The sequence below is a fragment of the Pantherophis guttatus genome, chromosome 2 (genome assembly GCF_059756535.1).
Source record: "Pantherophis guttatus breed Tessera chromosome 2, ASM5975653v1, whole genome shotgun sequence".
Taxonomy (NCBI): domain Eukaryota; kingdom Metazoa; phylum Chordata; class Lepidosauria; order Squamata; family Colubridae; genus Pantherophis; species Pantherophis guttatus.
The window spans coordinates 147,535,093-147,547,725 of record NC_142064.1 but is presented as its reverse complement, the minus strand read 5'-3'; the positions used below and the strand labels follow the sequence as shown (position 1 = coordinate 147,547,725).

Below are 12,633 nucleotides of genomic sequence, written 5' to 3'. Positions count from 1 at the left end.
TTAAGATTACCATGTTTTCCCGAAAAAAAGACCCTGTCTTAAGCCCGATTCGGCTTATTATCAGGGGATGTCTTATTTTGGGGGAAACAGGGTACACATTCATGGATAAGATCATTTGCAAATAAGCTGACCTTTGAATTTGTAACTAAAATGCCACCAAAAAATGTGTCCCCTATGGATAAGCCAATTGTGAAAATTATGACACACTGAATTTCAAGAGTTGATTTATCTGGAAGTGGTACATTTTTCTTGTTATTGTGGTTAAAAATTGAGGGTCATCTTATCTATGAATGGATTTATCCATGTGTATATTTAAGTCTTTATTGAATTTTCATCAACGTTTTGATAAACAGTAAAGCCATGGTTGTGCTCTATCAGAATTATTGTGTTCCATCTATATTTGCCTCTCATTTCTCGTAAAATTAATAAATTAGATTGATTGGCTTTGTTTTAGCTTCTGCTAATAATTGGAAGAGGCAATGAATTATGTTTCTCCACATTGTGGCTACTAAGAACTATATTACTTTCACAGTTTCATCTGACATTTCATATAGTCTTTTAAACAATCAGATGTAGACATTTTTTCTTAGCAAAACTTTTATTCTGAAATAATGTTCTTTCTACTTAAAATGCTGCACATTTTGGCATGAGTTTGTAACTATAAAAAATGTCAGAAGGTCCTACCTTGAATATATCATGTTTTCATCCCTCACTGTCTGAACTTAGTTTTATAACATTTTTCTTTAAAAGCTAGTGAAAATATTCATTTATCTGTGCCAGTTGTAAAATTGCCTACATTCCTGTGGTTAAGGCAAATTCAGGTACAGTGGAGACCAACTTAGCTAAACTCTCTAGAAGCATTTTTGTAAATTAACTTTTCAGGAAAAGCAATTAAAATGTATGATAGTATCCTCCTTTTAGATTATTTGTCTTTGGACACACCTGAAAAACTTGGAAAAATAGGGCAGTTTGAGACATTTCGAGTAATGCCCATATTGTGCTCTGATCTATTTTTAAAAAATATATAAATAAAGTACTTGAAATGTTCAGTATTAAAAGAAACTGGAGTATGTATTCTTCCAGGCTCCTTCACAGAATTTTGATAGAATAGCACACTGAATATTTTTTTTTTTCAACATCAGCTCACATGAGTTTTATGGAAGCCGTGGCAATGAGAGCAACCGGAAGTCTTAGAATCTTGAAAGTCAAAGTCGCTCTGTTTCTTTTCAGCCGTCAAAATCAACTTAAAGATCAGCCGCAACAGCAGCAACAAGTTGTTTCACTGTGCCAACTTTCAGACGAAGCTGAATGTCTTACTGTGCCAAGGTACAAACGGGATCTAGTACAAAAACTCAAGATTTTGAGGCAAGAGCTCTCCCAGCAGCAGCCCCAAGCTGGACACTGCCGTATAGAGGTCTCCAGGGAAGAAATTTTTGAGGTAATGTGAGAATTATAAATTATTGCTGAATTAAAATAAAAGCCAGTGCTTAATATTATGATGATCTGGGATTTTGCACTACAAATGGAGGAAAATTCTTAAGGCATTATTGAGTTACAACGCATGCAGGTAGTCCTTGGCTTACAGCCATTTGTTTAGTGATCATTCAAAGTTCCATTGGCACAGAAAAAAGTGACATATGACTATTCTCACATTTATGACCGTTGTAGCATCCCCGTGGTTACTTGATCAAAATTCATTGGCAACCATTTATGATGGTTGCAGTGTCCTGGAGTCATGTGATCACCTTTTGCAACCTTCTGACAAGCAAAGTCATTGAGGAAGCCAGATTCACTTAACAGCTGTGTTACTAACTTAACAATTGCAGTGTTTCACTTAACAACTCTGGCAAAAAAGCTCCTTTCTTGGGGGTAAAACTCACTATGCTATGCAAGACATAGCAACAGATGTTTGGGGCTCAATTGTGGTTGTGAGTCAAGGACTACTTGTATTTTGAGATTCAGTAGGGGCTTGTGATTTTGTGGAGTCAGCATCCTTCTGGTAAAGTCTGAAATTAATTTGTTTATGTTCTCTACAGTCTTTTTTAGAAGTAAGTGATTTTTCTTCAGCTGATATGACTTACATTAGAATAAATATGGATATGACCAAACAACATAATTATATTAGAAGAGTATAGGTTTCCTATAAAATATTAAAGATGTATTTTTTCCCTTAAGTAAACCAGGTATTGAACTTACTGTATGTACTTGAATTTATAAACCTATGCAAGCAGTATCTCTGAACACTAATGGCATTTTTATCAATCTGACAATCAAGAATAAAACTTTACTAATTAAGGCAATAGTGTAAATTTTGTACAGTCCAGTTCAAGTTGAAAACGTAGGACGTATTTGACTAATAGGTACTTAATGTAATTGCAGGAGTCTTATAGACAAGTCATGAAGATGAGACCGAAAGACCTATGGAAGAGATTAATGATAAAATTTCGTGGGGAAGAAGGCCTTGATTATGGAGGTGTTGCCAGGTAAATAATAAATCCAGCTTAAAATATATAATACTTTAGCTTGGTTTTTTTTTAGTATAGTGATAATTGAACTAACTTTAGATCCTAGTACCTTTGAGAGCAGCATTGGAGGCAATGTTCTGCAATTTTTGGTAAATTTAAATGCCAAGGAGACCAAACAGCCTCCCTTCTAGTTAGTTAGTACACTGGTAGCATTTCATGGGCCAAACGTATCCTTTAATTTGAGATCTTTTTAGAGTGCAATATGTATAACGTAACAAGGTATTCAGCAGCTCTTAGTTGTATTCTAGAATGAAGTCTTTTATTCTCATAACCTTTTGACCTCCTTTGATAGACCATTGCCAGGGATTGATCTTGGAAACCTATATGCTCAAAGCTTGCTTTTTACCACTCCAAATCGGGAAGTATGGCCAATAAAGGACTGACAAGGGCTAAAAACAGATTAAAGTTTCAAGCCAAGCTCAAGTCTTAGTCATTTAATAAAAAAGTCCATATTAATCACAATACAACAGAAGTTTCCCATTGTATTCTTCTGGAGGTGTTTTTTGACTTCCCAGTCTAACCTGCCAAAATTTTTACAAACCTGAGTACTTCTTGGTAGTCTCTCATCCAAGTATTAAGTAACTTTGACTTCCAACTTGACTTTGTCTTTCAACTTTGATTTTGGCCAAGATTGTTTGAGAGCTGGTAAATTTCTCTAATATGCTTGTATCCACAGTGATTATAACAATTTTAGAGTAATTATTGCACTGAAATATTTAGATTTATAAAATATTTAGTGTAAAATTATTTACACTAATAAGGCTCCATCTTGTGGTAGTGTTTTGTAAAGCAAAGAAGCTTTAGCCAACCTTGCCTGATTTTGCTTGAAATCATATTGTTTAAAATACTAGGTATGATCTAGTCCATTACAGGTAAATTCTGGAGTGGGAAAATGGGGGGGGGGGGGAAATGAAACAACACAAAGAAAAATGGTAGTGGAGGAAAATGGATTCAAAGGGAGAATAATTTTGGAGACCAACGGCTACAGTTCCAACTATAGCCTTTCCTAGTTTCTTGAACAATTCTCTCTTGTACAACTAAAGAAGTGAAGAATAGCTACCCAGGAGTGGTTCTTAATCTTTTGTATTTGCACTGTGCATAGACATCAATGGGTACTTTATGAGCCTTTTACTCAGGAGGAGCATATCCTCTTTCCTTCCATTCAAATTTAATCCACAGCTTTCTTTAGTAACATGTTTTAAAACTATATTTTAAAAGTAGGATAGGGTGCTTCTAAGTAATGTTTGGCAGTTGTCTTCCAATTCAATTCATTTTGGCATGAACAAACCTATCGGCAATGAGATTAAGTGATTCAGAGCCAGAAAAGTAGATCTCTGAAGGGCTATGAATTTTATTAATTGGTGGCGGGAGGGGGTTTCCGTTAATTATCAAGGGAAACAAATTTATTTAGCACTTCAAAATGTAAACTTTTAATGTAATAACAAGTGATAGCATATTTCAGCATATTTTAACATGCTGAGGCTGAGTTGAACCATATGCCATGAGACTGTCATAATCAGAATTACATTTCCAATGAGCAGAAACAGTAAAAAAAATGTTTCATGGTAATTTAAATTTCTGAGACATACTTAGGTTTTGTGCCCTTAAATTAATATCCTGTATTTTAAATCTAAAAAAAGTAAATACCAACAGTTCTAATTGGATTAATGATTTGTTTTCTTTTATTTTCCTTTTTGTACATACAATTTTAAATAGAAAAAATTGTTCAATTTAGCTAAAAAGCTGTTTTTTCTTTTCTGAATAAATACAATGTTAACCCTTTACGTGTTTGTCTCTTTTTCTTAAATACGAAATAATAAAATACAGCTTGGATCCTAGAATATAACTATGTAATTTCTACCAATGTTTTCTTCCCTGTGTACTTCCTTACTTTACAGAATACTTCTCTGTGGAAATACAGCTAGTTCTCGACTTACAGCCATTCGTTTAATACCATTCAAAGTTATAAAGGCGCTGAAAAAAGGAATTTATGATCATTTTTACATGACCATTGCAGCGTGGTCACATGATTGAAATTCAGACGCTTGGCAACTGGCATTTATTTATGGTAGTTGTAGTATCCTGGGGTCATGTGATCAGCTTTTGTTTCCTTCTGACAAGCAGAGTCAATGGGGAAGCCAGGTTTGCTTAACAACCATGTTATAGCAACAGCAGTGATTCACTTAACAAGTGTGGCAAAAAAACAAGTGGCAAAAAAAGTTGTAAAATGGGGCAAAACTCACTTTGCAACTGTCTTGCTTAACAAAGAAATGTTGAGCTCAATTCTGGTCATAACTCAAGGACTACCTGTATAAAATGCTAGGCAAGGAACTAAAGCTACTTCTCTCTCTCCTTGCCATCTTAATCCTGCATAGTCTTTGTTCCATCTCTTTCTTCCAAAATTTCATTTTTTGCCCACTTCCTTCCAAAATTTGACTTGAAAAGATTTCTTGAAATATCTTGAATAGATTTCAAACACTTGTTGGCAGCTGTTTTCCCAGGATTTTGCAAGCAATATATCCATAGCATGTATAGTAGCTAAATTGTGCCTTGGCACAAATGGAGTATGAAATAATGAAATCTCAGGCAAGGCAGCAAGATGTCGAATTCTGACATCGTAAAGTGTTGGCCTTAGGGCACAATAATGAATAATTGCTGTTTCATCTTTGGGTCATATTATCACCTTTTGCCTAAGGCTTCATTAAAAGTTTTTTTGTGCAATGTTTGTGTTTCCTTCAGGGAATGGCTGTATTTGCTATCCCATGAAATGCTGAATCCATATTATGGCCTCTTCCAGTATTCCCGTGATGACATCTATACTTTACAGATAAATCCAGATTCTGCTGTTAACCCGGTATGACAAAATACTTTTAAGGCTTATGCTGTATTTGACCAGCAGGTGTAAATAAATGTGAGCCATTAGATTAAAAAAAATGGATGGGCACAAATCTGCTAAAAAGTTTATGTTGTAAGAAATCATTAGGCTAAATATAAGGACATTATATTCTGTGGTGGCGCAGTGGTTATAATGCAGTACTGCAGGATACTTCTGCTGACTGCAATTTGGCAGTTCGAATCTTACTAGGCTCAAGGCTGACTCAGCCTTCCATCCTTCCGAGGTTGGTAAAATGAGGACCCAGATTGTTGGGGGCAATATGCTGGTTCTGTAGACCGCTTAGAGAGGGCTGTAAAACACTGTGAAGCTGTATTTAAGTCCTAAGTGCTATTGCTATTATATAATCATAAGATTAGCTAGAAAATGAGTTTTTGAATAAAAATAATTTATATACAGTCAGATGTTTCTTTATTGGTGGAAGTAAAACAAATACTTTTATTATTCTTATCTTGTGATATTTGATAGAACCTGCTGTACAGTATAATATGCTTAGAAATTGGGCTAGAAGAATCTGATTTGATCCTGATTATATATGTTCTTTCAATTCCAGGAACATTTATCCTACTTCCATTTTGTTGGTCGAATCATGGGAATGGCTGTGTTTCACGGACATTATATTGATGGGGGCTTTACATTGCCTTTTTATAAACAGCTGCTAGGAAAGCCAATTACATTGGACGACATGGAATTAGTTGACCCAGATCTTCACAACAGCTTAGTATGGATACTGTATGTACTTATCCCTTTAAAATTATACTGTCTCTAGAATGGGGTATATACAGTATATACTGGTCATTTTTATTCAGTGGCTATTTTGTTAAATTAATTTTAAATTAGGATTATTTAAATTCTTTAAAATATCCATTCCTTGCCTCTTAAAGGTTATTATTTCTTTAGAAATGATCTATGAAAAAAATATACATTTAAGGATTTATTTAAAAGATGCATTTTTAACTTTTCTTAAATTCATTATTGTTCCAGAATTTCTCTCACATACTTGAATACTCTAACCCTCCATTAATTCAGTAGTTTCCACACATGTGTATTGACACTAGAAATGAACCTACCACATGTCAGAAATTCACCATCCCTTTGCCTCTTAAACTAAAAATAGGAGAAACTGTTCAGCAATTGTCATTTTAGTTTTGTAAACGTTTGAGAGCCACATGGGGAGACTGATAGTTTTGGAAAGTCTAATCTTTGAGTGGAAAGGTTCTTCATATTTCAGAATGTTTTAGAATTTCATTTATTCTTTTATGAGAAAAGTTTAGTGAAGAAGAGGGGGAAAATACACAACCTATTCAGATTGATATTGTAGAGAGAGCTCTATGGAAGTAAATATTTGTTATTATTTTGTTTGAGACTAAAAATGTACAGTATGACTAGACATTTACGTTTTAATTATTTTTCTGTGTTTTTTTCAGGGAGAATGATATTACAGGAGTCTTAGACCATACATTTTGTGTGGAGCACAATGCATATGGTGAAATCATACAGCACGAACTTAAGCCCAATGGCAAAAGCATTCCTGTCACAGAAGAGAGTAAAAAAGAATATGTCAGGTATTTTAAAAGTTTATTTGTTAGTGGTGTTCTGTCTAGAGAGAATTGTTACATGTTAAATGCACCTTATTAATTTATACATCTAAATGTTTTGTATTCATTTATTTTACAATATTTTTATTGCCCTGTGCCTTAGAACAGTTATTTCAGGTAACAGAATCTGCACTTTGTGGACAGAAAAAAAAACCCCAGTGATAATTGTGATTTTTTTTTTACAGGTTGTATGTAAATTGGCGATTTTTAAGAGGAATTGAAGCTCAGTTCCTTGCTCTGCAGAAAGGTTTTAATGAAGTAATTCCACAGCATCTGCTGAAGACATTTGATGAGAAGGAACTAGAGGTTAGTATGTTAATTATCAATGTTTTTCTTCTATATGGGATGTGTGTGAGAGAGGGCAGGTGGGAACTTTCCCTCCTTTCTAATGTATTCGCAGTAAAAATTATGCAGACACATAGAATATGTAGATGCTCAGATAAACACAAGACAGGCTCAAAGTTGTGCTTTGTAAATGTGGCCAGTAATCGAAGATGAAGATGAACTGCTCATATTGTCACCTGAGATGTTTGCAGAAGTCCTGTCTTCCCCATCGTAAACCAGATTTATTGAGTATGAAAAGATGGAGAAGTCTGTAACATTCTCCCCTTTATGAGCTTCATCATTCTTGTTCTGTTCTGTTTCTGCTAGGCTAGACTGCCTTTTCTCCTCACTCCAAAAACAGAAGTTCCAGATCTGCCTCTTGCTAGAAGCAGGGCAGTTGGAAAAAGAATACCAACATTCCTGCCAACTCCAAAGTCCTCTGGCTAGAATAAATTGTATTGATTTTTACTTAAATTTAAATGAAACAACCTCGGATTGAATGATTGAACGTCCATCTTACTTTGGAGTATGGTCCCCAGCAGGGCCCTCAAAAGTATGTGAGACCTTCAGTCTGGAAAACATCATAGGTTACTGAGCTAAACAGTAAGGGCTCCTGGCAGCTTCTGAATCAAGTCATATATTTCATAGGAAAATAATTTTGATCACCGGTTCCTAATGCCCCATATATTCTACTTCTTGGTACACTTGATCTTACTAATGAGACTTGTCAAATATAGAAAAGATGTGCTTTTTGTTTGTTTTATCATTCAGTTTTTATGATGCCCACTTGCCAAGCAATTCTGGTTGATTGTTAAGATTGGACCACTCCAGGTTTTTTTGGGGGGGGGAATGCTTTCGGTCATCAAATCTGAAACTGATAATCATTTCATAATGGGCATAGGGCACTTACCATTTAAAAGTTGAACAGTATCTTCGTTCCCTGTCCCTGAGGTCTAGTAGCTTCTGATTTTATACATTATTTCATGCCATTGATCTTTGTGTGTGCAATTCTCAACAGCTCATCATTTGTGGCCTTGGGAAAATAGATGTTAACGACTGGAAGGCCAACACAAGGTTAAAACATTGCACCCCAGATAGCAACATTGTCAAGTGGTTCTGGAAAGCTGTGGAGCTCTTTGATGAAGAGAGGAGGGCTCGATTACTACAGTTTGTGACCGGATCATCCAGAGTGCCTCTTCAGGGTTTCAAAGCATTGCAAGGTAAAAACAATCATCTCTATAGCTCTCTCGAGTCCAGTTTACTGCATACAAATATTATCCTTTCCAAAGTAGTGTTTCATATCATGTATTGCAAAACAGATTTTTGATTAAATACCTGAACTGAAACGTGTTGCAGCTGGGTACAGGTTTAATCATATTTGAAGGGGCCATGGCTACTTAAGCCCTCTTCTTTTCAGTAAGTAAACCTGCATGCAATCCAATTTCATTTAATTGATCAATTTGCTTCATCCATTCATCTAAATATTAGCATTATTCTGTGCATCTAGTTTGATCATAGTTGTCTGAGTAGTAATTCCCATTATTTTGCAGAGCATCAAACTCACACCTTAGATTTTCTTTATTTTCATGGGCAGAGTGGGACCCACATCCTGCATGCTGTGGCACACAACATATAACTTGAATATAACTTGAATATAACTTGAATTTTATAAGCATTTGGGTGCTAGTTACGAGTTCACGAAGGACATACCTTTAGACACAGTGTATGCTTCTGGAGTTGTTTTTACACATTAATTGAAATATAACTTTGATTTGCATAATTAGTGCTAGTCCACGTGTACAGTGTAAAATCTTAGATCAATCTTAATGGAGTATATTTGAGGAAGAAAGAACTTTCTCAATAAGATATACTGTACACATGTATATCTTATATTGACATGTGCTTGCTCACATGCACATCTTTCCTTGTACAGTATAACAGTGTTTGCTTCATTGGCCTGTAGTATATTCTTTGATTAATGCCGTGTAATACAGGTAGTCCTCAACTTACAATCATTCATTTAGTGACCATTCAGAGTTGCAAAAAGTGACCTATGACCATTTTTCACACTACCGTTATAGCATCCCCATGGTCATGTGATCAAAATTCAGATGCTTGACAACTGGCATGTATTTATGACAGTTGAACTATCCCAGGATCATGTGATCCCATTTGTAACCTTCCCATCTAACTTTCGACAAGCAAAGTCAATGGAGGAAGCTGGATTCACTTAATGACAATGATATTCCGGGCAAAACTCACTTAACAACTGTCTTACTTAGCAATGGAAATTTTGGTCTCAATTGTGGTCATAAGTTGAGGTCTGCCTATATTGAACAGTATTGTCTTTGATGCAATTCCAGGTGCTGCTGGCCCAAGACTGTTTACCATTCACCAGATTGATGCCAGCACAAATAATCTGCCAAAAGCTCATACTTGGTAAGTCAGGAGCTATTCTCTGTTAGCCTTTTTCTTTATTGAAGTTATGCAACTAATTAGAGAGATGGTTGTTAATGCTTCAGCTCCAAAAACACGATTAATCTAGTTCAATATACGTGCCCTTTACAGAAACCATTAATAAAAGAATTCAGCATTGGTTTTGCTGGAAATGTTGTGATATAAAATGAAAGAGTATCCATGTTTATAAGTTGCATGTGTGCTTTTGCAGTTCTATCACTCAATTAACAATCTGATAAAAATCTCAAAAATCAGAGAAAGATGGACGCCACAGTCAGTTGAGATAGGTCAATTCTGTGGTGGTACATTAATTTTCCAAATGATGTCAAACTTCAGTTCCAGCATCTGCCATCAGTAGTCATGGTCACTTGGATTTTGTGGAATTGTAATTCAACAATACCAGGAGGGGCAACCCTATAAGACCCAGTGTTTTTGTTGATTCCATCAAAATGGGTTTTCACTTGAAATTAAAGCTTTAATATGCTAATATTTTCCTGTTACTACTAGTTGTTCTTTGTGCCCAGAGTTTCCTAACTACAGGTAGTCCTTGACTTACAAGTTCATTTAGTGATTGTTCGAAGTTACAACGGTACTGAAAAAAGTGACTTACGACCATTTTTCACACTTAGGACTATTGTAGCATCCCCATGGTCACGTGATTTACATTTGGATGCTTGACAATTGACTCACATGTATGACGGTTGCAGTATCCCAGAGTCATGTGATCCTTTTTTGTGACCTTCTGACAAGCAACGTCAATGGGGAAGCCAGATTCCTACTAACAACCATGTTACTAATTTAACAACTGCAATGATTCACTTAACAAATGTGGGGCAAAAGTTGTAAAATGTGGGGCAAAAGTCACTTAACAAATTTCTCACTTAACAACATAAATTTTGGGCTCAATTGTAAATTGAGGACTATCTGTATTAATGTAATTTGTGTGTCACGTTGTGATAAGCAATTTTTCAGCCATGTTTGTAACTTCATAAAGCACTACCTTATTTTTAAAATATTTTTGAAAATTGATTAGCTTTTAGGTAAACTAATCCTCCAGAATTAGGTAAGCTAAAGTCCTCCTCCAGTTTGTAAAATACAATTGTCCGATGCTCTTTGTTTAAGTAATCTCGGGCACCTGGCTGTCAAGATTCAAACTGTGAAAAGTGTCAACAAACTCTATCTACATGCATAAGAGAATCCAAATATTTTACCACTCGTTTAGATAACTTACATAGTATACTCATTTTAAGCCACTTGAATCACAATTAAGTGGTTCTTTGTGAGAACATCAATGTGTGAGCTGAGAAACTGTACAGATCACGGAATTTGCATGTGAATTGCCAGATCACATTTTACAAACTTTGGTGCAGTAATATAAACTGATTACTTATTGGACGAGAATTTCTTTAATGTCATTCCAGTGTTTCATTTTGGAGGACAAAATAGGCAAGCAATTTTGCCAATTATCTGCATCTGTCCATGTTTACATTCAGAATGGCTAATACCATGTGAGTGAAATCCAAAAAGTAGGTGTATAGGTGGAACTCTGACACTCAATCCAGGTGTACCTATTGGAAATAAACTCTTATCATTTATTTGGTGGCTTATCCCAAGAGTTCCAGATGATTGTTTTGTTTTCTGTATTTTATTTCGATCCTGGGATGGTGTATGTTGCTTCGTCATCATCAGCTCTATGATTTATATATAAAGATTATGCATCTCTACCCAATTTTGTTTGGATCTCTGGTGGGGACTCTGCCCACTATGTATGCCACAGAGTTAGGAGCATTAAATTCTTTAATTTTCTTTCTTTTAACTTCCTTCAGCTCTTCCTCAAAATCCTTGGAAAGGTGCATATCAATGCACTCTTGACCTTTTTTTCACAATCTTTACCCTTAAGGTCACATTTCACAAGGCAATAAAGAACAAACTCCCCACTCTTAGATGGGTTATTAATTTTATTTTTTGCACTAGCGTAAATTCATACAGTAAATTCACATAATATATTTACAAAACTGACATTTAGAACACCTGGTACAAGTAGTTCTTGTTTACCAACTGTATTAACAACCATTACAAGAGTTTAAAAAACCCCCAGTTCTGTGACCAATCCTTGCATTTACGGCTGTCGCCGTGTCCTGCAGTCACATGATTGTTATTTGCGAGCTTCACAACCACTTTTCAACAAACAGAATTAATGGAGAATGCAGATGTGAAATCACAAGCCATTGTCATGTGATACCTTACTTTAAGGGCCTTGTGATTTGCTTAACAACCAAAACAGAAATGATATAAGTTTGGCATGTTATATCATTTTTCATGTAGCAATTTTTAATGTAGGATCCAATCTGGGTCAGTCACCAGAACCAGAGGTTCAGTTATCCAAGCTATCGGACTAATGCTGGAATCCATTCTCAGGGAACTTTTCTCTAGCAGAGTGGTCTCTAGCAAATTTTTCCTGTACTTTAGCAACTGAGTTGCTGGTCCCAGTTGTAACTGATAAGCAAGAACCATGTTTACAACATACTATTTGTTTGTCAATCCTCATCCTTATGATTCCAGATTTATTGAAGAAAGCAAGTTGGTAAAACCAACTACTGTACTCTGAATTTCTTGCCACATCAAGAATCTTTTATAGAGGGAAATTTTTATTTTTATTTTATTTTGCCTTGGCTTCACTATTCACTATTCATTGAAGAACAAAGTCTGTGTTTCCCTACTGCTGTGCAAGAATTCTGTGAGGAAGGGAGAGCTAAAAGTGAGTGATTGGCCCAAAGTGAATCTCTGTGGTTGAGAGTAGGCATGAACCTGGGTCTCCCCACTAATCCAATTCTGT

At 35.5% G+C, this 12,633-nt stretch overlaps 1 protein-coding gene across 2 annotated transcripts in view; it reads left to right on the top strand.

Annotated features, from left to right (window-relative positions):
- Positions 1 to 12,633, top strand: part of SMURF2 (SMAD specific E3 ubiquitin protein ligase 2) — a 73,016-nt gene that overhangs the window by 55,822 nt on the left and 4,561 nt on the right. For both annotated transcript variants that reach the window (XM_034412623.3, XM_087886981.1), the window contains exons 11-18: positions 1,231 to 1,438; positions 2,380 to 2,483; positions 5,265 to 5,379; positions 5,972 to 6,150; positions 6,846 to 6,983; positions 7,202 to 7,322; positions 8,359 to 8,560; positions 9,704 to 9,779. In XM_034412623.3, the coding sequence (XP_034268514.2) occupies positions 1,231 to 1,438; positions 2,380 to 2,483; positions 5,265 to 5,379; positions 5,972 to 6,150; positions 6,846 to 6,983; positions 7,202 to 7,322; positions 8,359 to 8,560; positions 9,704 to 9,779 (1,143 nt within the window). The remainder of the gene's footprint in view (positions 1 to 1,230; positions 1,439 to 2,379; positions 2,484 to 5,264; positions 5,380 to 5,971; positions 6,151 to 6,845; positions 6,984 to 7,201; positions 7,323 to 8,358; positions 8,561 to 9,703; positions 9,780 to 12,633) is intronic.